This window comes from Leptinotarsa decemlineata, unplaced genomic scaffold, assembly GCF_025532065.1.
Source record: "Leptinotarsa decemlineata unplaced genomic scaffold, Ldec_3_MD MMD2_tig00000133_RagTag_RagTag, whole genome shotgun sequence".
Taxonomy (NCBI): Eukaryota; Metazoa; Arthropoda; class Insecta; order Coleoptera; family Chrysomelidae; genus Leptinotarsa; species Leptinotarsa decemlineata.
The window spans coordinates 3,414,453-3,434,769 of NW_027412542.1; the positions used below are offsets into that span (position 1 = coordinate 3,414,453).

Sequence of the window (20,317 nt, forward strand, 5' to 3'; positions counted from 1 at the left end):
GTTGTCGCTTCTACTATAAAGTAGCGGCTTCTTTGATTTTTCAAATGGAACACCCCGTATAAAATATCATATTATGATTCATTATTACTTTATCAACAAATTCATATACATTTCCCTATACCTATCTATTACCGTTTAGAAGATATGAATTAATTTTGTTATTTTTTTACCAAACATGTTTTTTTTGTAAATGCTGATAATCTTGAACTCTCTTGCACTAAAACGATCAAATTTGAAATGAAGTGGAGTGATAATATGAGGATCTTTACTGTGAGTCATATTTTCATTTGCCTCATACAGGGTCTTCAAAAAATGCAGATACTTTGATCTCATGCAAAAATGAGTGGAACTCAATTTTTTCAAATGGAACACCCTGTATATTTCAACATTTTTGAGCTCTACATCCAATTTTAAATTAACGTTGTTCAGATAATACTATTTCTATTTTGAACCGTTTTCTAGATGAACTGTTTCAAACGGAAATTGACATGGTTTCCTTGTTCATCACTCATTTTTGTAAAACAGATTTCGTTTGATGTTTCTCAATTAGTCACAGATAATATAATGAAAAGATAATTATTAAAATACTCCTCAACCATCGAATGAAACTTCTCTTCAAACAATAGTTTTATTAACGCTGAAACACGAACTGAAAATAATAAACCCATAAATTATTGAGTTAATTCAATCGTCAGTGTATTTCAGAATATGTTCAAACACATCTCCACCTCTACTTAAACAAACATGTAATCTCTTCAAAAGATTGTCATGTGTAGCGCTTCTGATCAAGTCTGGAGTCAAACTATTGAAAGCAGTCGTAACTCTCAATTTCATATCTTCCATTGTTGTTATTGGAGTAGAGTAAACCATATTTTTAATGAAACCCCACATGAAATAATCTAATGGATTGCCATCTGGTGTTCTAGGAGGCCAACGAAAAGGTTCATTATTACCAATCCATCTGTCTTCGAAGATTTCGGTTAAAGCTTCGCTGACTGAATGAGAATTATGGGGTGGAGCACCATCCATTTGGTACCATACACGTTCTCTTCCTGGTCTGTTATTTAAAATCATTTGAATTCCATTCCTCAGTAAATCTTCATATTTTGATGCATTCAAATTATCATCATAAAACTCGATATAAAAAATTGACTCATTCTTTATGGCACAAAATACATTGAATTGCCATCTTTCTTGAAAACCCCTTCGGCGAACAACATGGGGATTTTCTGGCGCCCAATAATGACTGTTGTGTCTATTGAAAACTACATTTTTTGTGAACTTAGCCTCATCTGTCCATATGATATCGTCAAGGAAATGTTCATCCTCTTGAGTCTTGACAAGTAACCATTCAAAGAATTCCACTCTACGAGGTAAATCAGTCTCTTTCAAATGTTGGACACAGTAGAACTTATAGGGATGCCATTTATGCTTATTAAGAATTCGACAAATCGTCACGTACGTAGGGTATGCCTATTTCCCTTGCAGAGAAGCATTTGGAAATGCATGAAAGTATACCAAAACTGTTATACCATTGTCATCATCATCCACTTTAGTCTTCTTACGAATGATTTTTGGACGGAAGGTGCCATTCAACCTACAGTTTTTTAGTAGTCGATTTATCACATTATTATTCGGCTTCGGAAGTTGTGGATATCTTTCATGAAATACTCAGCATGTTCTACTTGCAATTCTATTGCACTCACCATAAATTATTAATAAATTCAAGAAATCTTCATTACTGTAACCTAATTTTGACATTATTCTATTATAATTGGTAGCTATCACAATCAGTCAAAACCACCAATGAAAGTCTGACGTTAAATAATTGGTTTATTTATTTTTCCAAAGCACACTATTAAAAAATATTAATGTGTACTGTTGTACGTTAGAGACCAACACCTCAATGTATACAAATTGTAACTTTTTCTAAGGTAGGTACATACCAATTTTGAATTGTCTGATCTGAGACAGTTAAAAAACTGGTTCAAAAAGAAATATTACTAAGTATAAAAAAATGTAATAAGTGATGAATTCAAAAAAACGAGCAAGAAAGCCACGCCAGTTTCTGTTTGAAACAGTTTATCTCGAAAACGGTTCAAAATAGAAATAGTATTATCTGAACAAAGTTAATCTAAAATTGGATGTAGAGCTCAATGATGTTGAAATATACAGGGTGATCCATTTGAAAAAATTGAGTTCCACTTATTTTTTCATGAGATCAAAGTATCTGCATTTTTGAAGACCCTGTATGAGACAAATGAAAATATGACTTGTAGTGAAGATCCTCATAGTATCACTCCACTCCATTTCGAATTTGATCGTTTTAGTGCAAGAGAGTTCAAGATTATCAGCATTTATAAAAGTTCATGTTTGGTAAAAAAAATATCGAAATTAATTTATATCTTCTAAACGGTAATAGATAGGTATAGGGAAATAGTATATGAATCCGTTGACAAAGTGATAATGAATTATAATATGATATTATATACGGGGTGTTCTATTTGAAAAATCAAAGAAGCCGCTACTTTATAGTAGAAGCGACAACGCCGCTTCGTCTGAAATATTTTAGGCGTGTAGGTCATATTGATTTATGTTAACTGTGAAATTTTCAGGTTGATCCGTTGAATAGTTTGTCAGAAACAGCTAATTAACGCTCATCATGAAAAGCCCTGTATGTTGAGCTATATCCGAATTGTCGTATTCCAAACATCCAAATGTTTAGACGATTAGAAAGAAATTTGAGGGACTATGGTGCATTTGACAGAAAAAAAAACAAGAAAATATGTGTTTTCTGGAAGTGTGAGGAATAAAATAAATGTTATGGATAAGCAAATATTACCACATATAAATTTACACAGTGGCCAGTTGGGATTTACCAGTTACACAAATTATGCTAATCAAGATTGTTCTTTACGAGAAATTGCACACGAAATGGGGATTTCTGTAAAATCCACCAGAACTATTTTGAAAAAGAACAAATATAAATGTTACAGGAAACGCAAAGTTCATCACCTCAATGAAAGGGATTACGGAAGGAGAGTACGATTTGCGAAATTGTTAAGACGTGAAAATAGGGAAGTTGGAAATATTCGTAAAAAAATAATATGGACGGACGAATCGAAATTCACCAACAATGGTTGGTTTAAAAGAAATATCCATTATATGTGGAATAATACAAATCAACATTCACATCGGGAAACCAATTTTCAAGAAAGATTCGGAATAAATGTTTGGTTGGGAATTGTGGGAACAAACATCCTTGGCCCTTCTTCCTTTTACGATGATCATTTGAATAGTGAAATGTGTCTTCATTTTCTATTCAATGAATTCGATGGTTACTTAGATGAATTTCCACTGAATATCCGCTATGAAATACAATATGTTCAACAGGACGGCGCTAATCTCCATAATGGAGCGATAGTAAGGGAATATTTAGATGCAATATTCCCAAGAAAATGGATTGGAAATAATGGACCAATTAATACATGCATAAAGAATACATAAAGAATAAAGTACACAAAGTACAGATATCGACCGTCTCAAACAAAAAATAAGAGATGCATGTATCAGTATTATACCTATTACGCTAGAAAATTGCCAGAGAAATTGTCTGGAACTACAACTTATATGCCCTCAACAAATAGGTTGTCAGTTCGAGCATTTGATGTAGATTGCCAAGTAGCTTTGATTTTTCGCATCGGTTTCATTTTCCCAAAAGTTCATGATGAAATTGATTTTTTTTCTGTTTGATTGTTGTCACTGCTGACGGTGGTTGTTTCAAACGAAACACTATAAAAATATCAAATGTGATATACTCTGGGATTGTGAATTTATCGCTTTATCAATATCTGTAATAAAAAAGACAGGTCCATATTTACAAAAATGTTGATGGTGGTCATGTTGACACGAAACGTTTTATCGAATATTTATTAAAACATCGTCATAGTACATAGTACAATAACATTTTCCTTTTCCAATTTTTTATTTTCTCCGAAATAACAATTTCGTTCGGAAAAAACGAAAAACAGCATTTTAGGTTTTTCCCGTATAACTCGAGAAGAGCGAGAGTCCCCGTAAATTTGTTTCGACCATTGTATTGTCTCCGATGACAGTTACCTTTTTTCCCATTTAATCGTCTTCGTATCTGTTACGGTTTAGAATATAGCAATTTTATCACATGATAAAAGAAACGGCCATATTTGGGGCATCGGTGTCACTTCGTGAAATATGTCGATTATTTCTCTTCGCATATCTTCCAATGAGTCGAGCAGCGTTTGATATACTCCGTTATTTATTTGTCATAATGTGCAACCCTTCATCCTATTCAGAGACCTCGAATCCTATCGTTTGTGTAATGTACATATCGACTCGGCGAAACATTTTCTCTCCAATGTGTGAAGGATGATTCTCCGCAAAGCAACATTTGGAATGGAATCCATTATTCAATCCCTTTTCTAATTGAAAAAATGGCCTCTAATAATCTCTTTTAGTGGGTCCAAGATTTTGCAACAGTATTCACAAAAAACTTGTCTGCTTTATCTGTTAAGAACGATTTGATTTAAAAGACACATTCTGCCTATTGATTCAATTCAAAATTCCTTTATTTTCAGTGAATGTTTTATTTTGTTTCACAACTGAGTGGGTTCATGTTCGTAAACGACAAACTACCGATAAAAATGCAAAAAGATGACAAATAAGGCAAGTGCAGCTAGCTTTTAAACTCGACTACAATTGATGTTTATATCTTTTGCAAAAGTTCCCATCCTTAACGACGTTATTAGAGAATTTTTCCAGGATATCATTTTCCTGGTGCAAGTGTATCGCATACCATTCCGTATCTCTTCAAAATTTTTCAATGTAAACCCTTTCAAATTACGGGGAATGATATTGTGAAACTTTGTCGCAATATATGAAAAACTTCTGGTACAAACTGCCGTAGAATGCTGGAAAATGAATTGAAATATGTTTATTGCGTGTTGAAATATCTTGCAGCAATGAATTATCATGTAGAAGGAAAATCCACATGCGAGGATATCTAGATACATTTTTAATTTTGAAGTGATTTGTTCAATATTCAGGTTCAATGTTACCATTGTGCATGTTTTGCATGTATTTTGGTATATTATAAGTTTACGTTGAAATGTATTAAGAGCAGATAGTTGTTGGTTCACAGATGGATCAAAAACACCTTCCGGTTCCGGTACAGGTGCTTTCAGTCGCAGACCCAGGACAGAGATATCAACCTGTCTACGAACCTATGGGACTGTATTTAAGCGGAAATTTACGCTATTGAATTGTGTGCGGAGAGATTGAGAGAATCCAACTCATACACAAGTCAATAAAAGTATTATCGGACAGTCAAGCGGCGTTGAAAGCTCTTGACTCCTACCAAGCAACGTCTAAATTGGTAGCAAATTGCCAAAAACGACGTAACAGATTGTCTCTGGTCTGGATTCCCGGCCATACTGACCTGGAAGACAATGCGGCTTTGACTCCCTTGCAAAGGAGGGTGTTGCAAGCAGCTTCATCGGACCAGAACCTGTTATTAACATCTCTTCAGGCTTTGCCAAACGAAGATTGAACACCTGGAGGGCAAGAAGATTTATGGAATTCTGGCAGAATCTTCCAGGATTGGCTTACTCCAAGGTGTTTATTTACCCTTTGAAGCTTGATACCAAACAGTTGTTAGACAACAGTAGGAGTGAGCTACGATGTCTAACAGGCCTTCTTACAGGTCACTGCCATTTGAATCATCATATGCAGGGATTTGGAAGACAGTGTGTGGCACCTCTGTTTAGTAAATGATGAAACAGCAGAGCACATACTTAATGCCTGCCCCTTGGGGACCGAATCAGGTTTTAAGAGTTCGGCAGAGTCGTACTCTCACAATCTGATCTGAAAGACCACTCACCATACAAACTTATCGGTTTCGTTAAGAAGCTGCGTTTATTTGGTTGGGTTCAAATATGTGTGAGCCACAGCAAACCCTTGCGGGTTGCGATGGAGGGTCGAATAGACACACTCAGTTTGGACCCAACCTAACCTAACATTAAAATATCATAACTGAAACATATCGAAATAAAAAAATTGACAGACCGTCATTCATAATATTTCCTTCTTCGAAACTGGACTGAATTTGAATATTTCAGGTAAAACACAACCCGAGCCTGTTAAGTCTTGAGAGAATACCTTATGAAGATCATCACAATTATTTAATTCTTGAAGTCAAAATCTTTATCGTTCATCATCAACTCTTCACAAAAAAATCACCTTTTCGTAAAATCACCTATTTTGAATAACTACAGATAAAAGGTGATAAATGTGTTTCATGTGGTTTGTCCAATAGTCCCAATCTAAAATATCGCTCTAAAAAAATTTGTTTTCTATAACCTGTGGACCAAATTAAAGGTCAATGAGCCACCCCGATAATCCACACGCATATATATGAAAACCACAGGATCAAAAATAATTTTCAACCAGCTCAATATCATGGATTGGACCTGGAGAAATTTTAAAATAAATAGCATGCCTCTAATGCTTTACGTCTGCAATGTCGTTGAAAAAATACATCGCCATTGAACATCAATCAATACATGTCTTCCATCCCATCTATATATCAATACTCAAATAATACCTAACGCATTTCCATACGGTTTCCATCAATGGATGGGGGTGATTCGAAAAAAAGGTTTAATTTTTCGCAAAGGTTGATTGAAATATGAAATATGCTATCAATGAGAAGTCGGGGCGATGTTGCTACCCTGCGAGCTTTCACGGTCTAATTGCTTTGAAATTCAACAAAATAATTCACTACAATTTTATCCGTTTTCCAGATCTGAAACCAACCCGCGATTGCATATTATGTTAATCTTTTAAGGATAGCTCACTATACCTATTTTGATATTCAAAATAATGGTCACTTATAGGCAATATAGTAATTGGAGAGCTATTGTTGTCTTTAACACAACACAAGTCAAATTAATACCGCAAAATTAAAACTATCGCGCGAGAAAAACTCAAGCGACCTGACAAACTCAAGCGACCTGACAAACCGATGCGACACTCGTGATGAAGAAGGGTTGCAATTGTGTTTTTGGTAGTGAATCATTTTATGTTGTTTATTTCAAAATTTAAATTGATAGTTGTGAATAGAAATACTTTTTTGAGTGATTTTCAAAGTGTTCCAAGTTGTGCAGTTGGAATAGATGCCCAACCTAACCACCACAATTACCTCGTGAAGAATATAGTGTATATGAAAGGTGACCCTCTGTAACTCGTCCAGCCAACATCCGAATAAAAGAGTAATTTGGATCTGCACTCGTAAGCAGTGATATACGAGTAGTTTGGACGCTTCCTTGTGAAGCTAGCATATTCACGGCTAAGCTATATGCCATTTTCCAAGCTATCTATTGCGAATTCCAGAAAAATAATAAGTTTCTAATTCGTTTGGGTTCGTTGAGTGCTTTACAAACTATGAGTGAGAGATTTTGTAAGGCCGATCAGTTCAAATATCGACAGAAGATTGAATCAAAACCAATCCAAAGTAAATGAATTCATGTGTGTTTCCAGTCACTGTGAAATCCGGAAAATGAATTGGCAGATCAAGTCGCAGAAGTAACTGCCCAAACAGGCGTAACTGAGAATGTTCCAGTCAGATGCTAGGACATCAAAATGTATCTGAAAAATCTGTCTTTTCAAATGTGACGAAATTAATGGTAGACATCAGACTCAACATTAAAAACTGTCAATCCCTCACTGTTATTATCCACCTGTCCAAACAAGAAAAGATCAGACAGTTATTACACAATTAAGGAATGGTCATACCAATCTCACAAATACGTTCATGCTTAGTAGCAGAAGGCAGCTAAGATGTGTCCACTGCAGGAGGATGTTAACTGTCAGACACATTTTAATCGCCTGCCCTGAACATATCTAGATATAAAATAGAATTGGTTTGAATGAATTTAAGAGATGTTCAGGTTACCACAAGACAGAACTAAGATCAATCATAAGTTTCGTTCAAAAATTGGAGTTTATAACAGAATATAGTTGAGCTGTACTGTAATCCTCACGAACTTCAAGTTTATAATTATGGCTAACGACTTTAGCAGCCGATGTCACGAACAAAAAATAATAATTATAGATTTTGGTATCCTTTCAGGAGGTTTTCGGAAAAACTTTTATGTAGAATAAACCAGTACTTTACTTACCTTTGATAATGTTCCTGTATATATTCCTCAATTTTTTCATTGCTCGTTGGTATCACCTGGCACACCGTAATTCCAGGAAAAGAAACATCCCAGTTGTGGAAATCTGTATCGAGACCAGTGATAGTAGGGTTCGTTTGAAATTTCTCCCAGAGATTGAAAATAATAACGGTAGTGGCTACTGTTCCAACGGCGACACAAGCAAACCACATGAACCTGAAATTGTCTTATTTATTACGCTTTTGAAGTGTGCTGGAACTGATCATTTTTCAAACCAATTTTTCATTTGGAATTTTTGACTCAGATTTTCTCGAAAACGTTCAACGAATTTATTAATATAATATAAAGTATATATGAAATCAACTAGAGCCATCTCCCCATGAATTATTTCGCCCAATGACAAGCGACCGCCCTGGCTTCTCACGGGTGCAATGTTGATACTATACAGGCTGATTCACAGTGGATGGCACATTAGACGTTTCTGGTGAACCAGACAGTGTGACAAAATTATCAGCAGAACATGTAGAAAGTTCAATGAAATGTATCCGAATCTACCGCCAATGAACCTCAAGAAATTTATACGAATTCAGAACAATTTCAATGCATTTGGATCAACTTTAAAAGCACCAAGAAACTTGCCTCGACCCGTAACTTTCGAAGACAACAAGATTAATGTCTTAGCATATTTTCACGCATTTCCCGAGTCATCGATAAGAAGTGCTGAAGAAGATTTGGGTATAAAATATTCATCGGTTCAAAGAATCTTGCGAAGACATAAAATGCATGATTATATATTCACCAAAATTCAAGCAATGAAGCCTCAAGATCCTCAACAGAGAGTAGAATTTTGTGAAATGTTGTTGACACGCATTCAAGAAGATCCACTTTTTTTAAATAAAATTATTGAATGAATCGAAATCTTCTAGAGAAGGGATTTTCAATAGAAAAAATCGTCATTATTGGTCCAGTGAAAATCCTCACGTCACAAAAGAAGCCGGATTTCAAGAAAAATTTAGTTTTAATGTCTTCTGCATGTTGATGGACAACAAATTGAGGTACGTGATATACGAGGAGTCATTAACATCCAGAAGCTACCTGAATATTTTGGAGAATACTGTAGACAGTTTCGTGGATAATCTGCCACTCGAAGATTATCGAAACTGTTGGTACCAACTAGACGGAGCTCCTGCACATTGCACAAGAGAAGTGAGCGCAGAACTGGATAGACTATTTGACGATCGGTGGATGAGGCGCTTGGGACCATGGAATTGGCCAGCGAGATCACCCGATCCTAATCCATTAGATTTTTATTTGTGGGGAATGTTTAAAGAAAAAGTTTACAAAATACCCGTGCGTTCGAGAGATGAATTGTTAGAAAGGATTGCCCAAACATTTGAAGATTTGGATCCCAATGAAATCAGATCTGCCACCACGAAAGCAGTCAACACCCGCATTTTAAAGTGCTTGGAAGTGAACGGCCAGCGATTCGAACATATTTTGAAATATTCCACATGATTGTTTTACTTTTTTATAATTATTCATATCAATATTTCCAATTTCAAGTTTTTGGTGCTTTTTCAAAGTTTATCCAAACATATTGAAATTGTTCTGAATTCGTATAAATTTCTTGAGGTTCATTGGCGGTAGATTCGGATGCATTTCATTGAACTTTCTACATGTTCTGCTGATAATTTTGTCACACTGTCCAAAAATAATTGAATTATCGCGTTATCGCCCACTTTGAAAAATACTGATCCAAATCTACAAATCTATGTATATTGAATATACAAAAGGAAGGCTGACAGCCGAATTGAATAATGCAAATGAAATCCGTCTCTTCATTCGTTTCACTGTTGTCAACCGAATGAATATATTCTGTTACATCGCACTATTTTGGAAAAAATATGCAATATTCAATGTCAAAATGGTATGAATGGTAAGTAATAATCTATCTATACCTACTAATATGCATGTGAAAGTTTTTGAGGACGTATGTATGTATGTTTGTGACTCTTTCTCGCCTAAACGACTGAACGGATTTAGATGAAACCTTACATAAATACAGCTTATATATCAGAAAAATATGTGGGCTACAATTTACGAAGGTTTTGTGTAATTTCTGTCATAATATAACGATAAGTAATAAGTAAGTCGGAAAAATTCTTGTTTCTTGAGAGCTATCTTGGCGTTACATGCAGATAATGTACCGTAAGATTGTTTATCTTAAATAGTTCCAAATAAAAGTCCGCGATAGCTTAGGTATACCTACTTTTTATGTGATTGTCACTATATGCAAAATACTGAGCCTTGAATGCATTTAAACTGGATACTTTTTTTAATACACATTTCAGTATATCTGTCAAATTCTTATTGAAATTGATACAATTGTCGTTTTTAGTATTTATTATAGATAAATTTTGTCTTTTACACCAAGAAATTTGGACGAATCGTTTGAAAGTTATCATGATGAGATTAACATGACGCAACGCAGTAAACCATTACGCGTCACGTCTACTATAAGACGACGGGGGACGATGCGCGGGGGAAGAGGGGCGGTCTGAGCAATGAAGCGTCATTGCCGAGAACGCGACCCGCACGCGGGCAGATGCTTGAGGGCAGATGCTGTTGACGGTTGTGTTAGTTTTGCGAATTTCTTCAAAGGTAACATAATTCCATTCTCGAAGTAATTCATTATTTAGTGCGGTTGGCATATATTTTTTGGGTACTGTATTTATCATAATATATTAGATTGAATACGATTGTTTGAAATCCGATATCTCTAGTTTCATAAAAGAAGACTGTTTTTTCAGTTATGCCGAATAACGATGCAGGTAACTGGTGAAGTCAATAACTTTAGAGGAAAAGTTTCAATAGTACGTATAGTATTTCCGATACCAATTGGAACAGCACAGAGAAGGAATTCCCGCCTCGACATAGGCGTCGGCATATTATTTTTCAGTGGTAGTTTTTCAGTTACTTATTCTTACAATAATAGTTGATATCCGAGTCGAAAACTCTAGAATACAATGAAAACATAAATAATCACACCGAATTCTCTTCAAACATATATTTACAAAATAATAGAAGCCAACAAAATTGCTAGGAAAATAAAAATTTTTCTTCGCTATATTCGGATGAGGTGGAATCATCATCGGGTTGAATAACGATCGGATTTATGGAACTTTGCACATAATATTTGTTCTCTTCTTTTATAACGTGAGCCCCACAGTTCTTCCACACATTATTATTACCTACTTCATTCACCACTCGCCTTATATTGTCAAGCACTACAGCATTCAAAGTCGGTGACTGATTACATTTCCGCAAGCTTTCTTTCATTGTGGCCCAAACCATTTCAATTGGATTGAACACATAATAGTATGGAGGCAAACGTAAGAGAATATGATCACGTGTTTCACACATCCAATCAATAATATACCTTTTTTTGGAATTACGTTGTTTTATGGTCGCCAGTCATATCTTTTTCGTTGGAATCTTTTCGGATATTTCCATGTCATGATTTCGCATGAAATCAACAATATCTGCTTTTTTTTGTGTTATTGTTTGGTATTGTAGTCAATAACCGAGAATTATACGAAGCGTTATCCATAACAATAACCGAGTTTGGAGGAATATTTGGGAGAAGCTGCTCACTGAACCAGGTTTCGAATAAAGCCGCAGTCATATCTTCGTGGTAATCAGCAGACGAATCTGCAGCAAAGTGTTAGGTACGAAACCACTTTCAATCCCGGCATGCAAAATTATAACACGTTTTCCCCTTGAAGGAGGTGTGTTCAAAGCACAATACTTGGTTTCGTCTACCCAGCTATATTCGACAACATCATGGGTGTCAAACCAAGTTTCGTCGAGGTAGATTATATGTCTGCTGGATTCTCGGTAGCTTTTCATTCGCCTCAAATATTCTCGTCGGAGTTCGACAATGCGTGTCGATTCCATTATGACCATCCGATTGTTCAATTTTTCATATTTGAAATCATAAAACAATAAGACACTTCGTAGAGTTTCTAAAGAGATAGTCGAGTAATTTATACCAAATCTTTTTCAAGGTTGGTACTTCATTTTTTTAGTATATACCATAAATTGTTCGCCGAATCACATGTTTTGTAGCACCATCAACGTTTGCGAATTTTTTATTCCTTTGTTTTCGTTTCATTGCATGGTCAATGACATCCCATATTTTAATGACTCGAAGAACTGTCGAACGAGATAGTTTCGTTAACTCGCATATTCTATTCACAATAGCATTCTGTGAAGTGTGACAATTTTCCTTCTTCAAGCATTCATGAATATTTGAAATTACTCGCTTAACTTGAACATGTAAGTCCTTATTTTCAAATTCCGGATCCCTGTCGATTGACACAGATTCCTCACACGTATTGTTATCATTTGTTTCAAAAGGTCTCCAGAAAGCCATATTGATGAAAGTACCTAAAAACACTAAGATTTTCACAAAAATCGGTTTAAACGATGAGATTGGAACCTTTGGTGTGAAAATTGAAAACTTTTTCTAGAGATCAATTACCCTAACACCAAACTGATATTTTTGCACTCGACGCGCGTTTCACTAACAAGGTTAGCATCTTCAGGAGAAGCAAATTGATACTGAATCTAAAGACAAGGGTTAGATGTTCATATACCTAAAGTTTTTTGGTCCGATGTGGACTTTGTTTGTTAAATGATGATTATCCTAATTGATTTTTCGGTAATTAACTAGTGAAACCACTACCTGCAAATTAATTTGTCAACAATAGATTAAAAATCGGTTTGCAAAACCACTCACTACCTCACCTAACCCCACGAACACACGGCACTGATGAAGAAATATTGTGAAACGGACAAAATTCAGCCAGTCCAGCTAGCCAAGCCTTTATTCCTCAACTACATTTGATAGCACGTTTACTATCTATCTGGGCGACTAGGGGCCACAGGCAAGAAATGTTTATGACTGTACTCTTATTTCTATTGCCGTTCCAATTGGGAATGGATAGACTGTAAAATCTATTGAATTTTAAGTGACACTTTTTCAGTACATATATTTTCATTCGGAGAGACACGTATCATTGTGATGATACTTGTTCATGCACTAGTTGCACCATCGTTTTGGTAACTTGATCAACTCAACTTAAAAATAATAATTCTTTTTTCTGTACATCAGAATCTGGATTCATGATGTAAATAATTAAATCAGTTTTCTGTGATTTCGGGCATCAAACCAGTCGTCGAAAGCTTTTGCTTGAATCGAGTTAACTAATGATGTTTAATGTCGAAACTCCGGAAATAACAGAACCGAGAAATACGTCACGGCAGAGGTCATAAGTTCGGCATTAGCTTGATTGGATTTACGACTAGTTGGTGAACAGACTATAAGACTGAGGTTTATTGGATCGAAACAGCGCAAAATTTCATGTAGTTAGATAATTCGATTATCTCAGTTATACTCGTCGCTGCGCCTCGAGATATCTATTGTATGGACAACCTAATTCATGAGTACGTGATGTGTAAAGAACTTTATTGTTACTGGGTAGCCTGCAGTGCGTCTTATTTTCAATCTTTCAGTTGCTTTTTGCATTGGGTCATTGAATGCAATACGGTTATAAATGCTTTTTTACTCAGGCGTCATTGATTTTTTCATCAGAAATGAGTATGAGAGAAATGAGAATGAAACGAGTCAAGCTCTGATTCCAATCACCAAAAATGCTCTTCTCGATGCATATTTAATAATAACGATAATAATAATGAAGGTCTTTTATTAATTTTCAGTTAAATTCATACATGTAAACATAAAAAAAAGTAAATGGGCATCGGAAGGTGCAGACTGACATCTGTTTCTCCACCTAACCCAAAACAGACCACTAAATGGCAAATCAGAACAAATACAAAAAAAACATAGATCACTTTCAAATGCACCTACGTTACAAGGAATGTAAACACTGCCATCACTAAATTAATAAATCACAGTTCAGATTGAAGATAAAGATTAGTCAAAGAAACATACATAATTTCATTTTTAAACATTGTAAGTGGTGAATTAATAATTCTCAGGTCGAACTAATTGATAATTTTCAGATTGAACTGAAGATGAAGAGTGGGAAAATTGAATAGGATTCAAAAAATAAAAGTAGAACTTACTATCTATCGAGAAATCTGAAGATACGCGTCAGGAAAGTCGATAACGAGAGTTATTTCAACTCTGGTGGTATTTTATTCATACATTTGGTGATGTGATACGAAAATGAACGTCCAACCAAGTTGGCATCTTCAGGAAATGAAGATGTTTTTTAATTCATCTCCTATACATTCATCTTCATATATCTGATCTTTTGTCGAGTAGACGTTTCTCTCTTCTCCAACGATCAAGAAATCTTTACATTCCTCTGCTATAGAAGTCTACTATCAAGGTGATTTAGGCGGTTTTTCAAGTGGTGCATATGATTTTCCTGAATGCAGGTTCAAGTGGTGACATAAATGAATGACATATGTGAATGCATATTTTGTGAATATTCACTTCATATTTTGTTTATACAGGGTGTAGCATAAGTACGTTAAAATATTCAAGTGACGTATTACTGAGACAATTTTAAGAAAAGAAGTATATATGAACTTGTGTCCGAAAATGCTTCGTTTCGGAGATACAGGCTATTGAAATTGAATTTTTTTGTTCGCTTTTTGAAAATAACTCCTACAAAAAATAATCCATCAATAAAATTCACGTATGAGTTAGAAAATAAGGAACAACTACCATTTCTTGACGTTTTGGTAATGAGGAGCCAAGACTTTCAGAAAAGACAAAAACCAAGATAAATACATCTCAGTTCCATACCACCAATATACGAGGAACTTTGGAAAGATTTTCAAGAAACTAGGTATGAAGATGGTTTTTAAAACAAGTCATACACTACAGAGCCTTTTGGGAAGTCCAAAAGACGAATTCGGAAAAGTCTGGAATTTACGAAATTGAATGTAAGGACTGCAAAATATTATGGACAGACAAAAAGATCCATTGAAGTAAGATATAAGGAACACATAGCATACTTAAAATATGGAAGACCTGAAAAATCAGCAGTCGCCCATCATATTTTGCAACAAAACCATTCCATAGACTTCAGTTCATTAAGATTAGTTAGACAAGTTAACAACAACATGCAGGCAACTAGATGCCTATGAGAGTGTAGAAATAAGTAAACACAATAATATTATGAATAACGATGACGGACCTATACCAAAGAGCATACTATATAGCTTGTTAAAATAAAATAAAATAATGTTGGGTTTACTGATTACTAACATAAGGACACATCACAAAAATAAATTTGGATAGGCAATACTGTGAAATAAATTTTTATATAGCTGAAAATTGTTTTATATAAACATATATTGTAAAATAATAGATAAGGCAAAATTGAAAAATTAATTTAGGTTGGTATACCTGTATGGTTGGTAAGCCTTGATGGTTTACCAGTATGGGTTACCTTTATAGCATAGCTCGCACTAGTTCTTAGGTTCAATCTTCCTCTTTGAAGATGATCACTTGGTGATCGAAACACGTGTCGAGGTGTTGAAAATAACGGTTTGGTGTTGGGAAAAAACTCCAGTAATATTCATTACTACACCAAAGGTTCCAAACAGTGCATCATAAGTTATACGTACCTAGATATTCTACTTTAAAAAAGGGAAATTATCTTCATAAATCAACATCAGCATCAGCAAAATATAAATTATAGTTCAATACCAACTCCACAAGCCACATAAACAATAGTTGTTTTGTTATTTATTTATATAGCGGAAGATATGTTAGGTGCAAAAAATGGCATATATCACAGAATGTCTCGGAACTCGGAACATAAGTGAACAGAACAGCACGCCTTTGAAATATGTTATCTTTGTTTGTCTCATACAGGTAACAGATTCATTGTTCTTTATTAGCTATAACCGATGTTGCCAAATGGTGAAATAGAAACGAATCCCTTTAAATGTTGAATGCATTATTTCATTCCTCTTTTTAAATGATTTTTTGAAGAGGAAGGTTGAAATGATGAGTTTAAAATGCGTTGTTTCAGAGCTATTTTATGAAAACTACTTGATTTTCGTCAGGAGGAACATTCCCTATTCATGATGTGACTGAAATGTTTGTACTGACATTTATTTTCTATCGAATACCTGATACTGTAGGTCAGTTTAGGTTGTCAAATTGTTGAGTGTTTCATCTCCCTTCACTTGGACAGTTGTTAAGCTTGATGGTAACAGACGTTGGAATATCATGGTTATGTGTAGATGGGTGGAAATAAAGGGAAAATCCTTAGCGCTCTAAGAGCGGTGCCTGTGCGGAAGTAGCGATTCACGTTGGATTTGAAACGCTGGAGATTGAACTCATTTGAAAAAACCTTCTTTGGAAGTTTATTCCACATAAACACGGTGTTCTCCAAAAAAAAAAGATCTCAAACAGTGGAGTTCGAAGTGTACTAATATTTAGAATATGAACTCACGCTCAGCTTTTTCAAAAGAAATCCCAAAGAACCTAAGTTTCACAATTCACGGAAATAGCTGAACCACCCGGTAGACAAATTTCATTTTTCTGAATTGTATCTATGGATATTGAAAAATACCAGCTGAACTCGCATCTTCGAATATATTTTACGAGAAGAGATAGAAAGCAATCATTTTCAGACCTTGCCATTTTAGGTATTCAGATATGTGCGAACGAAATACCGAATGAAGAAATTTATCTCCGTATTATAATTTCTAATGAAGCAGCGGGCGAATTTATGTTCTTTTAGTCTTTGGAGAATTTTACATGGTTGCATTCGACACTGCTGAACCAACAAGCAAACAATAAAATATTTTATGTACTTTTCGAATCGAATCATGTGTTCAGAAAATCGTAGCATTAAGAATAAGGGTAATTTGAATATACAAACCAACTTCAACTAGAATATATCACCCAGTGTCAGCATCTAAAATGTTGTCGGAAGGTAAGTATGAAGTAAGTTCGAAAAATAAGGTTAATGTTTAAATTTCGCATACTACGTACAATTTTTCATTATTTTATGTTCGTACACTCGTCTAGAACATATGTTCACAGTTACAGCTGTTTAGCATGTTCAGTTTGTTGGTGAGAGAGAGAGAGAAGGGGGGTTCTTGAATAGTGAAGTTCGAGGTGTACTAAGTTAAACTTTAAAACGTAAATCGTAGCAGCTTTGGCGGAAGCAACAACTAAAAGTTCAGCGTTTTTCATGTAATTGACTTGAGAACTGAAATAAAGACAGTCTATTAGAAATTTTAATGTAAATTTAATAGTTTCAACTTATCTATTGAAATCAAATTAGCTTGTGCTCCTGTATCCATTTTAAATTTCACATTAGTTTCATTATTAAGACAAAGTGTCACATACCAAGAGCTATCATTGTTTTCAGGACTATTTTCAATACCATAAACGAAAACATAATTATCTTCGTCAGCATCCTCGTCAGACTGATTTCCATCTCTGTTGACCTCGTTAATACTCTTCTTTTTGCACATTTTTGCAAAGTGATTATTTTAACCACACACTCGACACTTTTTTCCAAATGCTGGGAACGTATTTGACATCTGACCTCGAAACCTTGCAACCGAATTTGAATTAAAGCGCGAACCACACACACTTTGTGCCGACTGCCGACTGATTTGCTGCTGATTTGAGTCTGTGCTCCGGCCATTTTGTTGTCACCTTGTAGAGGTTTTCGGATTGTGTCCTTTATAAACAGTTTCAATTTCCAAACTGGATTCCCTGTAATGTGCTCTGGAACTAGACATCATGGTTGACTGCTCTCTCGATTTTTCTACTGCTAAACAAATTTTTATAGCTCCGTCCAAGTCTTTTTCATCTTCCTGTAGTAGTTTTTCTTTGAGCATCTGATTCTGCAAACCACATATCCTTGATGAGACTATCTTTTATTATATCGAATTCACACGAACAGGCTTTATTTTTTAGGTCAGTCACGAACTGTTCTATCGTCTCACCAGATTGTTGTTTCCTCGTAAAAAACTTGAATCTTTTATAAGATAGGTTTTTTTTCGGTAAAAAGTGATTTTCGAAATTTTGCACAACATTGTCCAATTTATTTTTCTCGCTTTCACTTGCAAATGTGAAGGTATTATATATTGATATTCCTTCTTCTCCAATATAGTGAAGAAGTTGGGCGATTTGTACTTTTTCGTTCTTTTTGTTAGCCTCTGTAGCCACAAGGTAGTTTTCGAATTTCTGTCGCCACTGCTTCCAATTTTCCGATAAATTACCGGGGAAATTCATAGGTGCAATTCCTCTGTATGCACCCATCTCGTTTCTACTTTCAATTATGTACTTTTTCAATTTTAATTTCAATTAACATTTTATTTCCGACTGCGCCATGTTATATATCTGAATGAAACGACGATTTCTAATAGACTGTCTTTATTTCAGTTCTCAAGTCAAAATGATCCACCACCTGACAATAATGATGTCGATATGACTGATCAAGATGAGTTTGAACTTTCATCTTTGTCTAATAACAGTAGTTACTGCTACTCTAATCCAGAAGCAACATCATCTGGTAGACCAGTTAAAAAGCCAGACAGGCTAATGTATTATTAAAAATGTTAATTTCATATTTTTTTTTTAATTGTAATTTCATTGTTTAAAAAAAAGGGAGATGTCACGTATTGTATTTCTTATTCTCAGTCAATATATTGTACATGTAAACATAGTAAATCGTAGCAGCCTTGGCGGAAGCAAAAACTAAAAGTTCAGCGTTTTTTATGTAATTGACTTGAGGACTGAAATAAAAACAGTCTATTGAAAATCGTCGTTTCGTTCAGATATATAACAATGAGCAGCCACAATTCATCGCGTATTTCTGATATATACCGCTCTTGGTGGAATCAAATGTGCCAAGTCAATTGAACACTTCCTGTGAAAGTATCTATGGAAGAGAGAGAAATCTCCACCCTTTCTTCGATGTTTCAGATTATTAAGGTTGCAAGTGATGTTCGCGTCTTCAATCAGACGGATTGTATCCGACAGGTGTCAGTGGATAATTCTTCACAGAAGAAATTCCTGCATATGATTTCATATGAGAAATGCATGAGATGCAAAATGTATTATACTAAACAGCTGAAGCATGAAAATATTGTAAAAATGACATTCCAAAATAAATATGAGTCACGAATATAATATTCAACGATTGCGAATGATTATTTTCATTTGCAGTTCCGAAATGATTTCTTCAATGTTTGTAATCTACATCGGTAAATGAATATACAGGGTATCACATAAGTACGTTAAAATAAGTGGCGTATTCCTGAAGCAATTTTGAGAAAAAAATTCTATATAAACTCGTGTCCGGAAATGTTTCGTTTCGGAGATACAGGGTAAGAATTGAATTTTTTGTTCATTTTTCAAAGTTATTAGTACGAAATTTGGTACCCGGGTTTTTTTGGCTAATGAAATCATAATTTTGTATTGATTTTCATGTAACATCTAGAGGGTGCTGCATACACTGTCATCAATTATTTGAAATTCCCCCTAACTTTTTTGACAGTGAACTTTTGGTACGTTCTATGAAAAAACCCAATTCCCACACCTTTTTCAAGTAAAAAAGGTACACTTTCTCAACAACACTGAAGATGATCGCACAGATATTTATTTCCTATATCGATGCATATCACTCAGCTCCTAGGGCGCACAAAAACAACTTCTTTTTCTGAAATGTTTATCGAAGAATCATTCGCTTCCGAGATATTGAAATTTTTTAAAACATGGTTGATTTTTGTCATAAGTTTTTTCCGCTTTGGTTATTTTCATCAAACATTTTTTAGAAGAAAGTTGTTCATTTTAACGAGATCCATCACATACTTAGTTTTTATAATGTTCTCAGCAACTTAGGAGCTTCAGTATTGTTGGGAGAGTGTATCTTTTTTACTTGGAAATGGTATGTAATTTGGGTTTCTTCATGAAAAGTATCAAAAGTTCACTTTCAAAAAAGTTCGGGCAATTTGAAACAAATAATGACAGCGTACGCAGCGCCCTCTAGATGTTACAAGAAAAGGAATACAAGATTATGATTTCTCACGTC

At 34.8% G+C, this 20,317-nt stretch overlaps 1 protein-coding gene across 1 annotated transcript in view; it reads right to left on the reverse strand.

Annotated features, from left to right (window-relative positions):
* ppk23 (amiloride-sensitive sodium channel pickpocket 23) overlaps positions 1 to 20,317 on the reverse strand; it is a 71,429-nt gene that overhangs the window by 50,434 nt on the left and 678 nt on the right. Inside the window, exon 2 of the mRNA XM_074172588.1 lies at positions 8,214 to 8,426. Within this exon, the coding sequence (XP_074028689.1) occupies positions 8,214 to 8,426 (213 nt within the window). The remainder of the gene's footprint in view (positions 1 to 8,213; positions 8,427 to 20,317) is intronic.